Consider the following 18341-nt stretch of genomic DNA (forward strand, 5'->3'; position numbering starts at 1 on the left):
AATTCCATTCCGATGTCATCGGAGCATTGTTTTACCAAGTTTAGTAAATTGTTTCGCTGCATTTGTCATCTTTTGGTGCAAATAGTTTCGGCTCATCCATGTACAGCAGCTGTGTGAATTTGTTCATCACAAAGGCATTTACCTTTGTTGGAAGTTGGATGATATTTACGTGCTTGGTCGTTGTGATCATTTTACCGTGATCAGTCCGAAGCCAGGGAGAACAGCAGAGAGGAAAGACTAACTCATTGGAACATCCCAGGTGTTTTAACACCGGGAGATCCAAATTCTTCTTTCCAAGTAATCTTGCATCACAGTTGTCTTCCATTAAAGTCAATTGCTCGAGTCAAATTTAAGGTTCCACGCACCCTATGAGACAGGAACTCGTGTGAGTTTCCGTTGAATGCCTTCTCGTAGTCTAACCATGCTGTCGACAGTTTGGTGCCTCTGTTTTTTTTTTTCTTTTTTTTTCTTTTAACATTTCTTTCAGAGGCTTTGTTGAGCAAGAGGTGATCCTTCATTCCGTGGTTGTTACCTCTGCCACCTAAGGTGGACGGAGCTTATGTTTTCACCGCTGTCTATCTCAGTCTGTGAGCACGATATCCCAAAAAGTTCCGGACGGATTTGGATGAAACTTGGTGGATGGGTTGGGTGTTTGACAAGGCCGAATTAATTCGATTGTTGTTGAAGATCCGGATACAATTTATTATTATTATTATTATTATTATTATTATTATTTTTGCAAGTGATTCTTCACCATTCAGAGATGGGGCCAAAAACGATATATAGCCCAGTATTTCAGCCACAAGTTATGGACGGGTTACTATGTTGTTAGTAGGCATTATGTGTGCCTACATTTTAGAGTTAAAACCCCACCACCTCCACCATTCCACCTTTTACCGAAAGTTACCAGACTTGGTGGCATGCATAATAATGAGTGTGTGCTGTGAGGCTGGGAGAGGGTGGTGGTTCGATTCCGACCCTGGTTGAGTCATACCAAAGACTATAAAATTGGTGCATGTTGCTTCCTTGCTTGATGCTCAGCATTTACAGATAGAGTGTGGATTTATAAACAACCACGCAGAGGAGGAAATTCCTCCATAACTGTCCCGCTGAGTGCGGAGGGAAGAGCGCATTCATAAAGATGGTGTCACTGTTACCCAGAACATTGCGGCAACATTTTTTTGAAATGGCGGCTTCGACCTTTTTTGCACTGTCTTTTCTTGTGCACTTTTGCCAAAGCTCAAAACATTGTGCAAATTTATTTTTACTTCCACCACTGAAGGTGGAAGGAGGTTATGTTTTCACCCGTGTGTCTCTGTGCCTGTTTGTTTATCTGTCTTTGTTTATCTGTTTGTTTGTATGCAAGATATCTCAAAAAGTTGTTGTACAGATCCGAATGAAATTTTGTGGACATGTTCGGTGTACGACGATGACGAAATGATTAGATCTTGGTGAAGATCCGGATCCGGATCCGACGACTCGAAAATTTTAAGTGATTCTTCACCATTGAGAGATGGGGACAAAAATGGTATCTAGCACGATGTCTCAAAAAGTTGCAGACGGATTCGGATGAAACTTGGTGGACACATTTGGTGTGTGACAAGGAAGAATTGACTCGATTTCGGTGAATATCTGAATCTTGATCTGGATACGAGAAATATTTAAATTATAAAAGTGATTCTTCAACATTGAAACATTGGGCCAAACACGATACATAGCCTGATATTTCAAAAATGTATTGGGCCCGATATGTTCTCGTGGATCAGGTATTGCGGGGCGGAGGTATGCGCTCTACCGAGTGCCCTTCTAGTTGACTCTGTTTTTACTCCTGTGTTCATTTATTTGTTTTGGGTTCTCTGGCTTATTCTACTTACTCTTATCTACTTAACTGTACTTTATTGTTTATTTTTCGATGTATTTGCAGATTTGAGGTGTAACAGTTTGTTCTTGAGTGTTGCTGTTGAAGATATTAATTGATGCTTAAAAGTTGATCGTCTGCAATGTTTCTCCTTTTCCATAAACTTTGCAGGCCTAATGCACAGAATATGCATGACGGTAAAGGATGATCTCTGCCTTTGGATTCCAGCTGTCATTTTAATGTTTATTTTGTTAATCTCGAGTACAGCACATGTTGCTGTTGAGATTGGCATCACGGATGCTTTTTGACTTTTTTTTTTTTGCTCTAATGTAGAGCTCTGCAAGTTGTGAGGTTAAGATAGATCTTCATCATTGGAGAAGATGCAGGCTTTCTTCTTCATCTTCTTCTCCCTATTCTTCTTTCCCTTTCCTCCTCTTCCTCTTCCTCATTTCTTCCTCTTCCTCCTCTTCCTCTTCACACAACCTGGCTGCTTGCTGTGGCCTCAGCCAATGAGGAGTCTAGCCTCGTGTTGGCTTAACGGTTAAGGTGGCTGACTTAAGATCTTAGAGTACCTCGTTTGAGCCCCTGTCGTGCCATTGAAATAACACCAGGTTGGTTGACTCAGCCTGTCATCCTTCCGAGGTCAACATTATTACGCCAGCCTACTGGGGTATGTCTGGTGTTGACTTAATGGTTAGGGTGACGGGCTTTGGATCCTCGGGTCCTGAGTTCAAATCCCGCTCAGCTGTTGAATTAATACCAGGTGGGGTTAACTCGGCCTGTCATCCTTCCGAGATTGGCAAACTGAGTGCCAGCATGCTGGTATACTGTGTCGGAGTGGCGATCCGTCCAGGATTGTGACCAATAGCCAAGGAGACTGCTTTAAGCAGCACCAACGCTCTGCACAGAGTATGGTCCCAATCTCCTCCTCCTCCTCCTACTGGGGTAATATGCCAATCGAGGATCCTGTGTCAGAGTGGCGACCCATCCAGGACTGTACTCTTTAGCAAAATGAAACTGCCTCGGCAGCCCTGTGCCCCTCACGGCATGAAAGGAATGGTTCTATGAGGAGTCTGTGTCCCTTTTACATCTCTCTTGAGTCTGGGTTCATCGGTGGACCCTCCATTAAAGAGGGCTCACCATTGTTGTATGGTTGCCGGCAGCCATGTGCCTTTCCTCACACGGCGACGTCACTCAGGGGAGTTGTTCCAGGAAGGTAAATGCCTAATTGGGCTGTGCATATGTTTGTTAGCTTTCTCCTTGCCGACTTTCTTAACAAACAGCTCATCATTTGCTGGCGGTCACGGTGTGCGAGGGGATGCGCACACACCAAAACCCCCAAATTATTATGGTGTTTGCTTTCTGTGTGGGTAACTTTTTGTTTCTCTTTCACTGAAACCTCCCATGTGCATGTTGCTACTCCCAGCATTGTTGTCATCGTGGTGTGAAGAACTTGGCCGCCTGCTCCTGCTGCGTCACCAGAAGAGCAGGCCGGGCGAAACACCGGGCAAGTTACCCCTCGGTCCGACTATGAATGCCATGAAACCTGGCCTGCCACCAGGGCCTCACGGGTACATCCATTTGACTTAACTCTAACTTATTTTTACCCAGGATCCTCTCCAAATAGTTTTGTTCCAAATTTTTCTTTTCTTTTCTCCCTTTCATCTCATATACCTGAACCATTCACAACTTAGTGCGACATTTTCTGTGTGAAGTTTGAACCTTCTCTTTATGCTATAGATTTTGTCTGAAAATTGTTTGACCTGTGAGAGTAGCAGTGGGTTAAATTTTTTTTTTTTTTTTTAAATCCTTTACGTCTCCCAATCATCTCAATTATTTGCATCTCTGGCGATGCAATGCAGACATGGTGTAAATTTACTGAGGGCCATTGATTGAAGAACTTTGACGTACATGTGTTAATAGATACTGCTTTGTGAATGACTCAACTTCACCTGCCTGCACCCCTCTCTTTCCTGTCTCTACCTACCCAAGGGATACTCCTTTCACGTACAACGAGGCGCTTCCCTGGCCACAGAGTGGAACACAGCCCGGCTCCTTATCTGTTGTCACTACAGTGTGGGGCGTAACAAACACTACACAGAGTCAGGTAACGTAGCAATGGTAAAGCCATTTTGAACAACGGAAAATAATCAAAGGAACCACCACATTTCATAAACTACTGCACTTTAGCTTCAACATAGTAACATTGAAGACCGTTTATCATTCTCGTGCTGTGGTTGAGAGGCTGTACATATGTATTTGCCTTGTGTTTCCTCGTAACGTGAGAGGTGGTAGGATCTGCAATCTTGGATCATAATTAGACACTTCGATGTCGTAATACTGGAATGATCGTTTTCTGTATGTTGGTGGAATTGTTAAATTGTCATTCGATGCAGTCGAAGCTCGTGATCTTTTGAGGATTTTTGACGTATTAAATGTTGTGCCTATTGGTTTCTCGACAAAGAGCCATTCACTTTATACCGCAGGTGCTCGGAAACCCGATGCCAAGCAACCCTTTAACTCCAGGAATGCCAGGCTCGAGCCCTAGCATGGCACCATCTCAGTTTCAGAGCCAGCAGCAGCAATTTCCAGGTGCGGCAGGAAATCCAGGGAAGGTGTACATGCAGCAGGGGATGTATGCCCGAGGAAACTATCCAGCCGCTTCTGGTGGTTACCCTGGCAGGTGGGAATCGCAAATAAAACAAACAAACAAACAAAAAACAACTGGTAAACATTCATTCAAACCTGCAACATCTGTTTTATGATTTCTTCTCTTCCTTTACACACTTTGGCTTTTTTTTTTTTTACAGTTCCCAGCCTCGACCCACTTTCCCACAACCTGCCGCTGCTGCCGCTGCCGCTGCTGTTGCTGCAGCAGCTGCTACGGCAACCGCCACAGCGACAGCAACAGTGGCTGCACTACAGGAGAAGCAGAACCAAGAAATGGGCCAGTATGGACCGGTACGTTTAATGTTAAGAAGTATTATTTGGAACTGTTTGTTGAGAAATTTTGCAAGAGATTCAAGTTGTAAGCAACAATTTGTGCCATTTTTTAGATCCTCGTGGAGGATCTCTAAGTCTTACTCACGTTGTTGTTCTTGTGGACTTTTTTGTTTCACAGCCTACAGTTTTCATCGAAACTTCCTGAAACTTGGAATATACATGTAAAAATACCCCGCGCAGACTGTAACCATCTCCGATTTAGAAAATTCCTCCTAGAAAAAAAGTTATGACGTCAAAATATCTCCGCTAATGGGAATCGGCTAAAAAATTATCTCCTAAGCTAGGGAAGCTTTTTAAATTCTGTTTGCGGGAAACGAACAGGGCATTAGTAGAGATGAATTACCGCACATATGATACATCACGATGACATCATATCAATTTTTATGACGTCATTCCTATTTTTTGACATTTTTTGTTTCACAACCCAGAGTTTTAATCGGATCTCCGTGAAACTTTCCATGTATACGCAGAAAGCCCACACGCAGGCAGCAACCATCTCCGATTTTGGAAATTCTTCCTAGAAAAAAAACTTGACGTCATAATATCGCCGCGAATGGAAATCGCCTATACCATTATCTCCGAAACTAGGCAAGCTGTTTGAATTTTTCTTGCGGGAATCAAGCCGGGCATTAGCACAGATAATTTATCGCAAACCTGATACATCACAATGACGTCATATTCGTTTTTATGACGTCATCATTAAGAGGATGAGGATCTTAGCTCATTTGAGCTTGTTATTGATTGTTGAAACAATTAGTCAGAAAGGATGTTTGTTTGTTTTCCTGTCATGTTATCCTGCATTTACAAGTTAATTCTCACAACTTTTCTTTGGTTAGTCAAATTGTTAATGCATTTCTTGTTTGAATTTCATTGCCGCTCTGAGAATGATTTCATTTCTGAATAGGCAACATATATTCTTCCCACCCTTGTTTCCTAGGTGTGCTCATCCTTTCAGGTGGGGCCAAACCAACCTTATTCTGGCCAATTTATTGGGCAGTCAGGTCCACGTGGCCCTCAGGGCCTTCCACGGCCTCCCGGATTAGGAGGGCTCTATCCGCCCCAGAGATTGGGGGGTCAGCCTGGTGGCGTATACCCTGCTGCAAACCAGAGAGTTTCTGGTCAAATCCATCCTCCTAGTATGAAAAGGCCCTACCCAGGCGAGGTAGGAAAGATGACAAATGTGACTCGTCACCACAACATGAATCGGAAGTCGCAAAAAAAAAAAAAAAATTCTTGTGATATCTATATTTCCTAAAGTTTCAATAAGAATAAGTTTTAAAATAATATACCACGTAGAGTTGTGGGGCAATAAGTTGGGAGTTGTCAGAAATGTCAAACTGAAATTGTGTTAAATATATATATATATATATATATATATATATATATATATATATATATATATATTATGAGTAGGTTGCTGTTTTTGCCCATATTACGCACACTCGTCTTGGCAATGTCATTACTCATGCCACAGCCGTAGGCTTACTGCATGAGTATTACTACAATCTCGTCTGTGTGTTCGTTTGTCTGTTTGTTGGCAGAATAACTCGACAAAGAGCGAGTCATACCAAAGACTACAAAATTTACAAATTTGGAATTGCCAAAATTGGCACACAGCTTCATGTTGTTAATGTCTCGGAGAACTTCAGCTTTGAGCTCATAAGGAACAATAGATAATTAAATTGAGGACAGGATTATATTTACTCATACCGCAGCCATAGGCCGGCACATGAGTACTGTGATAATCGTGTCTGTGTGTACAATATAAAGTTCTGTGGCAAATTTGGCAATTCCAGCTGCTCATATCGTCAAGTTATTCTGCCGACAAACAGACAAGCACACAGACGTGTTGATGACAATACTCACTCACCAAACAGAAGCACATCGAAAGAGTGAGCTAACACAAAGAACTCAGAGACTGAAGTTGAGAGGGAGAGGCAACTTTCACAGGTCGGGTGATCTTTATTGAAATCAACAGAAACTGTGACCAAGGAGCAGAAAGAGATAACCAGTGATAGAAAGTCAGTCGGAATCAAGAGTGAATGAGACTACTGTCGAGCAAAGAAGTGATCATTTTGAAAAACGTACCAACAAAGCAGCACAAATAGTATGTACACCCTAATTTAGGCATTTTCTCTCCATCCTTGGGATGGAAAGGAAGTGGGGGTAAGAGGGTGGGGGGTGGGTTGGTGGGGGTAAGGGACCCAAATATATTTTGTGCCCATTTGTACCCTGAGCACATTTGGAAAATTTGAGGGAAACGGGCCAAGTAGTTTTCGATCTTCAGCAGAATCAAATCCATTGGTCCTCGTCCCCTAACCTGTCCACCAAGTTTCATCCGAATCCTTCTATAACTGTTTGAGATATCATGCTATATATCGTTTTTGGCCCCATCTCTCAATGGTGAAGAATCACTTAAAAAATTCCGGTATCTGGATCTGGATCCCCACCGGAATCGAATCAATTCTTCGTTGTTACATGCCGAACCTATCCACAAAGTTTAGTCCGAATCCGTCTAACCTTTTGAGATATCCTGCTCGCAGGCAAACAGGGGTGAAAACATAACCTCCATCCACCTTCGGTTTCAAAGGTAATAAGAGAATCAACAGAATGGAAGAAATTTGCTATCTCTACATATTGGCAACTTGCATGCATCGAGTAATTCACTTCTAGAAAAATTTGTTGTTGTACAAATCAAATCTCAAAGCAACCATTACTTCTTAGAAGGGAAACAACGTTGTGAGTCAGAGCCTCCCTCAAGTGCTTTCCACTTTGTTATGCAGTTATCTCAGAGTTTTGTACACTTAAAGATGGTAGTTTACTTGTCCAAAGTTTCTGCCGAATGTCATTGGAAAAGTTTGTCATTAATGATAATAATTAGGTTAATATTGTCACAGCACAATGACAATTGGGTGTATTTTTAGCTTCTTGTTTGCAATTTATTCTCAAGATGGACGTTTTAAATGAACATTGCTCATTTTGAATCACTGCAGGTGAAACTAGAACGGTACTTGGTGGAGCGCATACCTTCGCCGGGCTGAACAGTTGATGTTTTGCATCCCACTCGTCGGCCGGATCCGCATCCTGACCTTGAGCAAAATCCAATCAGCTTGTTCTTGTCACACACCCAACTCGTCCACCAATTTTTGGCCGAACCCATCCACAACTTTTTGAGATATTCTGCTTGTTGGTGGTGTTTTGTATGCAGCCTGTGGCTGCTGATTGCATCATTTTCTGGAAGCATGGCTGTGCTGCAGATGCAGTACCCCTGTTACCAGTAAGCTGGTACTCATTTTGCCGACCATATTTCAACGGCACGACAGGCGCTTGAACTCAAGACCCTAAGATCTTAAGCCAGCCACCTTAACCGTTGAGCCAACACCAGGCTTCACGAGATGTCCTGCTCACAGACAGGCAAACACACAGGGATTAAAACATAACCCCTGTGCATATTCGTTGTCGGAGGTAATCGGTGGCTCGGGGGAATTGTGAACACATCTTAACTAGCAAATTGGTGTCATAAATTTACTCTTAATGTTTGATATAACAAACACATTGCATTTCACTGAATTTCAAACAAAGACAAAACGATGTAAAAGACTCAACGTTGCCTTCCTTATTTCACCCGCCTTGACGGTTCCAGTTTGGTTAGTATCGGCAGCATCGGCGTTTTCCTCGTTAACGCGAGGATGATCAGGCATTGTGCCAGTGTCGCTCCCGCCGCTGCTATTTTCACTGCCGGATGACACAGGTTCTACAACGTCGTTGGCAATCGACCCACATCATTCATCATTGGTGCAATTGAATTTCAGGTTGCAGCTTTCGACGTCATTCATTGTGTGGGCAGTGTCGCATAAATACTCCTTACGTCTGCTCCATAATGCAGTGTTTATAGCCGATCCACTTGTACCGCCTTCGCTGCAAAGATTTGTGCAAATGCATTCATCCGAAAACACCTCCAAACTCTCACCTGCTATGGTGGCCTTAACAATGTATGATGCACGATGTTGCGTACAATGAGACCCCCCCCCCCCCAACCCACACACACACACCCCCCCTCCTGCCCACCTCTCCATAAATCATGCTAAAAAGCAGTGTTGATGAGAGTTTTACATCAATATAACTTTCACAAACAAAGTTTAACTTTGAAAAGCTGTCAAAATATGAAAATGGCCATTTCCTTCCACAGGTCACATTTTTACCAATACAGTACTGTTCTGTCATTGTGGCCTTTCACTCATTTTTGGGGATGTACACATTTGTGATTAGTGCTGTGCATTATCTGGCTGCATTGGCAGACAAGACAGACAATCGATTTTATCAACTAAAAGTTGATGAGAGCATGTTAAGATGCTCTGACGAAAGGTGAACACTCAAAACATCAGCTGTGCCTCGGTAACATGCTCCTATCAACTTTTTGTTTATAAAATCCTTTCTTTCTTCTGCACCCTGACTTACCTTAATCTCGCCAAACTTTCTACATTGCATTGTTCATTGAGTATTCCAACTTTCCTCCCCTCCTTCTTCATGCTATGCATTACACTCTCTCGCCATCAGGGCTATGGGCCTCAATATCCACCGGGTGTGCAGTTTCCGAATCAGGCGCAGCACCATTTCTCTGGGTCCGCCCCACAGCGTGCACTTCCTTCTCCTGGTTACACCACCCAGCGTCTCCCAACCCAGCAACCACCTGGACAATATCCTGCCCAGGCTCTTTCTCAATACCAAGGGCCGGCGATTGGCCATTACTACAAAAATGCAGAGCCGTACCCAAATCAGGGTGCTGGATTTCCGCCAGCAGCTTATGGTTATAGCCAGCAGCCTTTTCCTGCTGTAAGTAGTATCATTTTTTGGCATTCTACATCCCATCTATCATACGTTACTTACGGAAATTGATGTAGCAATGTGTTTAATGTCATCGGATGAGGAAGCAAAAAATATTTTCATCTTAGCTCTTCATCGGTTATGTGATGGGGACCGTTGAGGAATTGCGATGTAAAAGTTTATTGCATAACTGATCGTGTTGATTGATGAGTACCGAATCTCATCTTGTTAATGCTTTTCTTGTATGCACACTCACCTCTGAGCCTCATGGCCTTCTGCTGCAAACGAGAAAGAGGAAAAAGAAGAAGAGGAATGATTTTATTTCCTTTTGTACACATTGACCCAAGAATTTGTTTCATTTTGTAGCCTCTCTTGCCGCTGCATTCCCTTTTCCAGGCACGTTCGATGCCTGGGTACCCCCACTCACCCGTGCCTGGAAACCCAACGCCGCCAGTTACGCCGGGCACCCATGTACCTTCATACCTGTCGCCCGGTCAGGATGTGAAGCCGCCTTACCCTCCAGATATCAAGCCCAGTCTTGCAGGCTTAGCGCCACCTTCTGGTATGTTTTAGTGCTGCGCTTTCTTCAGCTTGTGTACATCTGTAATAAATGATAAGCAATCGTTTCCATGATGGTTTTCTCCATTTTTCGCATCCGACCTGTCGACAATCTTCCAAATTCAGTGTCCGCATGTACAGTCTCTCTTTCTGTTTGCATTCTTGTGCAGGTCTTTGCTTGCATGTAAAATCATGGCTAGCTTGACCAAAAGTTTGATCTTGAACCCAGAAATGAAGAATCAACGTAGAGGGTTCCACCGAGTCATGAATTTCTGTGCTTTGGCAGGAAACCCAGCAGACGAACTACGGTTGACGTTCCCAGTGAGAGATGGAATTGTACTTGAACCCTTTCGTCTTGAACACAACCTCGCGGTATCTAACCACGTCTTCCACCTGCGCCAGTCTGTGCATCAGACTCTCATGTGGAGGTACTGAAAGCTTCCTCGCTCACTCTTTGTATCTGGCACTATCTGCTCAAAAATAATGGCCCCACCTGCTCTACTTGAAAGACAAGCTCTGCACTAATGTATGCCTTACATTGATTGACTCTCTTGTCATTGGTTATGCAAATGTTGTGAACGGAGGACAATGAACAGTTTAAAAGCACATTTGTGGACTCGTGGCAAGGCCACATTGTCACAGTAAAACTGCACGTAAAACGTTTCCCCTTGACTCAATTTGAAGACTCAAACGAAAAAGAAAACGTTGATTGGGAGGATATTTTACTTGTGTTCACTGAGAATACACTTTTTGCCTATCGCCTAAACCATTGATTTATAAAGCTTTGTTTGTCAGACGAACATTTATCTTTCCAACTTGAATTATAACTTGTATGACTGACAATTATCATCATCATCATCACCATCATCATCATCATCATCATCATCATCATCATCATCATCATCATCTGTTCGAGCGAACAAGGGTATTTATGATGAGCGTCTTCCAATCCTCACGATATTCCATAAGAATTGGTAGTTGGTCCCTCGTCAGAGTGGTATCCCTCTCGAGCTGGTCCACATAGTTGAGAACAGGACGGCCACGAGACCATAGTTCCTGCTTGTGTGATCTTTTTTTTTTTGTTCTTGGTACCATACACGAGATAAGTTTCTAAAAAGCTAAAGAACCGCTGCCGTCCTATTTGTGCAACTACTCTTTATCTGGCCCCCTACCCTTTGACCCGTCTGTCTTGGTTAAACTAATCTCGCTCTCTGGGTCACTGGAACACACAAGCCTTCCCACTACATCAAAGTGGTCATCACAACAGGAAGGTAGAATTGTCAAACTGACAAGTATAACAACAAGGCGTCAGGTGGTAGCCTGACGGGTATGATGAAAATCTTGCAAATCATGTCACTGTCACATTGACCTTTGACATATATATATATATATATATATATATATATATATATATATATATATATATATATATATATATATATATATATATCAATTTTTTTTATTTTTTTTATTTGAAAGAAGAAGAAGGCGCTTCCAACGAAAAGTAAAAACTACATTGATTCCGCTAATTTGAGCAAAAAAGCGAGAGCAGACCCGGTCTCAGGGCAACGTTTCGCCGGCTTCATCAGGCACGATAGACCCCGGGCCTCGGCACGTGTCCGATTTTTATTTCGATACGACCGCTCATTTCCGGTCATGTGCTGGTGCTCGAGGTCGAATGGAGGAGTGCGTTTTATTATTTTTTTTAATTTTATTTTGCAAAACGCAAAAAAAAAACAAACAAACGTCAAATCACGTCGATGAAGGGGTGCTCTGGTCATTTTTTGTTTTTATTGCCACGTGATCTGGTGTTGTAGTGTGTCGGTGAGCAAGTGCGTGCGCTTGTTGTTGTGTTTGTGTTCGTGTTTCCGGGGCACGAACACGGCTGGTTTCGTGTCCGGGTTGGGCATGATGAGGCGTTGGTTGTGCGAGTGTTGAGGTTCTCATTGGGTGTTTGTTGCTCACCTTATCCAGCCGCATGCACCATCCAGTTTTCGCCATTTGTATCAGAGGTTTGTATTGTGTGGGTATGTCCGCCGTCTCCCCAGTTAGACCACCTACCCCGTTCTTCACGTGCCACACTTCCAAAATCAACCTGTGCAGATGCAGCGTCTGGGACACTGGGACACAAAGTCAAATTTACGGCCAGATTGCAGGTAATGACGTGCTATGGCTGACTGGTCACTTTTCCAAGCCTAATTGCTCTATTATGTTCATCTCGTCGTCGTTTCAAATTCCTTCCAGTTTCACCAATGTAGAATTAGTCACAACCCTTGCATGATGAATGGTAAAGCTTACCATTTTATCTGGTGATTTATCTGGTGATAAATCTGGAGTAGTTTACCATTCATCATGCAAGGGTTGTGACTAATTCTACATTGGTGAAACTGGAAGGAATTTGAAACGACGACGAGATGAACATAATAGAGCAATTAGGCTTGGAAAAGTGACCAGTCAGCCATAGCACGTCATTACCTGCAATCTGGCCGTAAATTTGACTTTGTGTCCCAGTGTCCCAGATGCTGCATCCACACAGGTTGATTTTGGAAGTGTGGCACGTGAAGAGCCAGGAGGGTAGCCTAACTGGGGAGACGGCGGACATACCCACACAATACAAACCTCTGATGCAAATGGCGAAAACTGGATGGTGCATGCGGCTGGATAAGGTGAGCAACAAACACCCAATGAGAACCTCAACACTCGCACAACCAACGCCTCATCATGCCCAACCCGGACACGAAACCAGCCGTGTTCGTGCCCCGGAAACACGAACACAAACACAACAACAAGCGCACGCACTTGCTCACCGACACACTACAACACCAGATCACGTGGCAATAAAAACAAAAAATGACCAGAGCACCCCTTCATTGGTGATTTGACGTTTGTTTTTTTACGTTTTGCAAAGTAATATTAAAAAAAAAAAAACAACAAAGCATTCCTCCATTTGACCTCGAGCACCAAGCACGTAACCAGAAATGAGCGGTCGTATCGAAATAAAACCCAGACACGTGCCGAGGCCCGGGGTCTATCGTGCCTCATCAAGTTGGCTGTGAAGCCGGCGAAACGTTGCCCTGAGACCGGGTCTGCTCTTGCTTTTTTACTCAAATTAGCAGAGCAATCTCGTTCTTACTTTTGGTTGGAAGCACCTTCTTCTTTAAAAATGTGTAATCCCAACCGCCACAATCTTCATATATATATGTAAATATAAAAAAATATATATATATATATATATATATATATATATATATATATATATATATATATGTCAAAAAACATCGTCGGCCTCACTTTTGTCCTTCAGAATCCTCTGACAAAGTTTGTCGAAGATAGCTGGAAGCATTCACAAGTTATTGCACTCACAAACAGAGAGACAGACAGACAGACAGACAAACATGCATGCATACATACATACATACAAACAATCATACAAACAAACGAGACAGACGGACATATGACGAAAATTAGAAATTTTCATCATAACTGCTTTTCAATGCTTATACCGAAACTTATTATCCTTTTGTTATAATTGTCAGTCAAATAAGTTCTGATTATGAGGAGTTGACGAAGCAAAACCTTGTAGAACTAGAACGACACTCGGCAGAACACATACCTCCACCATACTGAACAGTTTACACTTTGTATCCCACTGATAGGCTGAATCTGCATCCAGACCTTGACCAAAATCGAATCGGCTTGTTCTTGTCACCTACCCAACTCATCCACCAAGTTTCGTCCGAATCCGTCCACAACTTTTTGAGATCTGCTCTATGTAGTTTTTGGGCCCCATCTCTCAATGGTGAAGAATTCGTTAATAACAAGTTCGAATTGCGAACATACCCCGTGGGATTTCATTCGTACAACTCCCAGGTGAGCGATAGCACGGATGACGGATAGTTTTGGAATTTGGTAAGATTTTCATCGCATCAGAAAATGAAACCAGAACACCTCACGCGAGTGAGGCTCGTTTCATATCATCATTCGCGACTTAATTTTGTGTTGGACATCACCCAGCACATTTTTTTTTTTTAAATAACAATTTTAAGAAAATGGGCCGAAAGGGCCGCAATCACACTTTGGGCTCAGTTAGTGCCTGCACATATGTGTCGAGTATATGCCGGTCAATTTTCATCGAATTCAGTTCACGAATAATGGAGAAATAGACGTTCAAACGAACTGTACACAAAAAAAGAGAGAACGCGAGCGGCGCTTCGACCCCGTGGGGTGGAAGACCCCACGGGGTAAAATTTAGTGTCTGGATCTTCACCAATATCTAATCAATTCGTCCGTGTCACACACCTAACCTGTCCACCAAATTTCGTCCAAATCCATGCATTGCTTTCTGAGATATCCTGTTCACAGACAGACAGATAGACAGACAAAAAGACAGGGATCAAAACATAACCTCCGTCCACCTGAAGTGGCAGAGGTAATGAAGAAATTTAACAGATTAGTAATGTATAAACTGATGAGGGTGAGATGTCCACATCTGTGTGGGATCCTGTGATGTTTATATGACAAGTCGTCTTTTTTTCCTGCACCTTTTATTTCTTGAGAGGGGAGAGAGTAGGGTCGTGTGTGTGTGTGTGTGTGTGTGTGTGTGTGTGTGTGTGTGTGTGTGTGTGTGTGTGTGTGTGTGTGTGTGTGTGTGTGTGTGTGTGTGTGTGTGTGTGTGTGTGTGTGTGTGTGTGTGTGTGTGTGTGTGTGTGTGTGTGTGTGTGTTTATGGAAATTACATAAATGCCTTTGGCCAATTTGAAGAGGAAAAGCTGTGCAGCTCAGCTCTGAGAGTTCAAGTGGACAGGTCATTGTAAAGTTTGCCACTCATGGATTGTCACTTTTTTGCCTTTCTTTGCCTCCAAACAAGTCATGTTTCAATTTACCAAAAATATTTCCTACCTCCACTCTCTCCATTCATACAACTCCTCTCAAGAGGCAGTTCAACCCCCTATTTCCTCCAGAACTTTGAGTTAGTAGTACACGACCACTCCGCCCCAACCCGTGATATTTTCTTCCCTCATAAACCCCCACCCCCACCCCACCTCCCAACCCTCCTCCCAACCCAACCTGCTTCTTGCAAGTTCCTTTTTCCTCCCCTCCTCCTTTTTTTATGTTTGTTCATTGCTTTGCTTGCTGTGTCTGCCTGTTGTCCCTCTGCCCTCTAAGCACGTACGACGTATTTTGCTCCGTCGTGCCACTCACCGATGAACCTCGTTTTTTGCAAAGAAAAAAAAAAATCAATTTTTTTCATTTTAATTTTTTTAATGTAATTTAATATTTGATTATTTATTTATTCGATTCAATGCATTCAGTTTTGTTGAGTTAAATAGCTACGCTATGATGTTATCATTTGGGGCAGTTTTAAATGACTGGTAAATTTAACGATATCAGTTATTTGCACACAACATGCATTTGTATATTTTCATTTGGAATATTATTTACGTGCTTGTGTTCCGATTTTGTCTGACGAAATGGTGTTGCGAGGTCGCGCACCCACCTTTGAGCCATTTAGTCTGGGTTTGATTCTCTGCCCGTCAGATTGATGCTTTGCAAACTGGGTATTGCATCGACAAAATGTGCCATCGCTCGGACGTTAAGTTGGCTGCGATCATTAATTGATGGATGTTAAAGATCCCATGGTATTTTATGTTGAAGAGCTCTCAAGCTGGCAAATTTCAACTTCCTCAAACGGCTATCTGCTGGGATCGCATTGGCCAACCACCCAGCATGAGACTGCTTTGGCAGCACCGGCCGGCACTCTGTCCGCAGAGTATGGACATTGTGAGAGGGGCAGATGCAGAGAGACATTGATTGACGAAATTAAAACTGTTCTTTGCCTACCTGATGCTTGTTATCTCCACGCTTTTTGAAAAAAAATGGGGGGGGGGGGGTATTTTTATCAGCTCCATCTCTCTGTCTGTCATTCTCTCCATCCGTCCGTCCGTCCGTCCCTCCGTTACATGATTTCCTCCTCAACGGTTGGACATGAATTTGCCAAACTTGGCAGTTATGATCACCACGTGGAAAGAATGTGCAAGAGCAGTGTCATTTTTGGCCCGGCCCACTCGGATAGGGTCAAAAGGTCAAATGCCAAAAAGTGCAATTATGGGCACATTTTTAGATGAAACGTTGTTTCTTATTATATATCGACATCGGAGGGGCGCATGAAATATGAAACGATTTATTTTTGAATTTGAACCCCAGTTTTAATGCCCTCGGAGGGTGGGCACGTCACAGGGGTCAAAATGGGGGGAAAAATAAATTTCACTCAAAATTTGATATTGGGTCATTCCTGGTGGAATTTTTCCCGATCTTTCAACTTTGCTTTTGGTGGGAAGCGTGGGGATTTATGATGGTGCGCCATCTACTTGGCTCTAGCTTTTCTTTGTCTGAAACCTGAATCGATCATTGACGTGACTTCGGCTTCCTTACCGCTATAGCATTGCAAACAAATGATCGTGTGATGTCTTATCGGCTGATAATGGAACTTGACTATCTAGAGTATTAGGGCTAAGCTTTACGTGTAGAAATTGAAATGTTTGGAATGAAGTGTTTTCTCCAAAAACAAAGGAATGGCACCTTTCAAATGTTTTGACAGACATTTGGGTTAACACAATCAATCAGGACTAAAAAAAACAGGAAGTGTTGAGATGAGCCTTTCAACAAATCTAATTTACGATGAGCAACAATTCCAGAGATAAATGAGATGATGGAAGGAAGATTAATCTCCAGCATTTGGTTGAAACCCCTCGTGACGTTGACTAAATCGGTAATATAGATGCGAGATTGCTCACGCAACAAAATGTTCATAACATCAGCGTTCCGGCCTAAATGCTCCCAGAATTTTTATCCGAGGAAAGTGAAAACGCTTCTCTACTTTAATCAATTGTGGCATTAACATCCAGTCAAAAATTCCAAAAAAAATTTGAGCTTTCTACACGCTTTTTGAAAAAATATGGGGGGGGGGGATATTGTAATCAGCTCCGTCTGTCTCTGTCTGTCTGTCTGTCTGTCTGTCTATCTGTCCGTCCCTCTGTCACACAATTTCCTCCGCAACGGTTGGGTCATCGATTGTACCAGTATCCTGGTACGATCATAAAAACATTAATCAAGTTGGTATAGAAGCGGTGCGTTGCTGTGTAAATCTTCTGTTAAATTGTTACATTTGGATATGGAACGTACATATAAGAAATACAAACTTCTGTTCCACAATAGCAATACCTATTATACAATCGCACACGCACACACGCACACACACCACCGCCAATCAACTGGCCGAACACAACACTCGGACCTCCCCACCCATTGTTATTATTTCTCCCAATCGCAACTCCACATGGAAGGCTTACTCAACCGAGGGCAACCTTTAGTCACACATAAAGGCTCGTAACAAGTCTGTTTCCATCCTTTTGCCAAGCAGAAAGCATCTTGGGAATCTCAAGGCTGAACAATCTAATGAGTCTCCATTGAAGTCAAGGTGGAACTTTGTCAAGACTATCTCTGGTGGATGGTCCCCTCCCCTTCCCCCACCAACCCCATCCTCTCCTTCAATTCAAATGGAATCGGTGCAGAGTTTGATCGAGAAAAGGCAGAATGTCCGAACTCGGTGTTTGCCTCGAAATCAGGTGTACCCAATCCATCTCTCTCTTTGCCATTCTTCCCTCCTCATACCAACTATCTACTAGATTATGTGTCCTTCTCACCCGATGATATCTCACCTTTCAACCACAGACCATAAGCTTATTCAATTTGTTTAGTAAAGTCATGGAATCCACCGCTGCTGGTGATGTCAAGTTTTTTCCTCTTTTCAAGCAGGCTGATCACTGAACCGTCAGTTGGATTCCACGGCCTGGTAACTTCACACTAGATATGCTGCGACAACCTTCAGCAATGGCTTGAGGACCTAAATCTCAAACACCAACTCAGATTCATCTCCCGAGTCATTATATCTCAGGCATTTCGCTGCCTGTGGCATACTCGGCTGACTTCATACCTCTTTCTGACTTCCTCCACTCAAACGGTCAACATGTTGTTATCAATGGAACCTTCTCCTCTCCCAGTGGAGGTTGGAGTGCCCAAAGGCAGTGCTATGGGCCAAG

At 43.0% G+C, this 18341-nt stretch overlaps 1 protein-coding gene across 18 annotated transcripts in view; it reads left to right on the plus strand.

Moving 5' to 3' along the window:
- The window catches only part of ZMIZ1 (zinc finger MIZ-type containing 1), a 229775-nt gene that overhangs the window by 184606 nt on the left and 26828 nt on the right, over window positions 1-18341 (plus strand). For all 18 annotated transcript variants that reach the window (XM_085882955.1, XM_085882956.1, XM_085882951.1 and 15 more), the window contains 8 exons: window positions 3285-3429; window positions 3851-3965; window positions 4345-4541; window positions 4669-4819; window positions 5799-6023; window positions 9419-9694; window positions 10082-10247; window positions 10530-10671. In XM_085882955.1, coding sequence (XP_085739081.1) covers window positions 3285-3429; window positions 3851-3965; window positions 4345-4541; window positions 4669-4819; window positions 5799-6023; window positions 9419-9694; window positions 10082-10247; window positions 10530-10671 — 1417 coding nt within the window. The remainder of the gene's footprint in view (window positions 1-3284; window positions 3430-3850; window positions 3966-4344; window positions 4542-4668; window positions 4820-5798; window positions 6024-9418; window positions 9695-10081; window positions 10248-10529; window positions 10672-18341) is intronic.

Source organism: Eptatretus burgeri, chromosome 5, assembly GCF_056783735.1.
Source record: "Eptatretus burgeri isolate ZD-2024b chromosome 5, Ebu_testis_v1, whole genome shotgun sequence".
Lineage (NCBI taxonomy): Eukaryota > Metazoa > Chordata > Myxini > Myxiniformes > Myxinidae > Eptatretus > Eptatretus burgeri.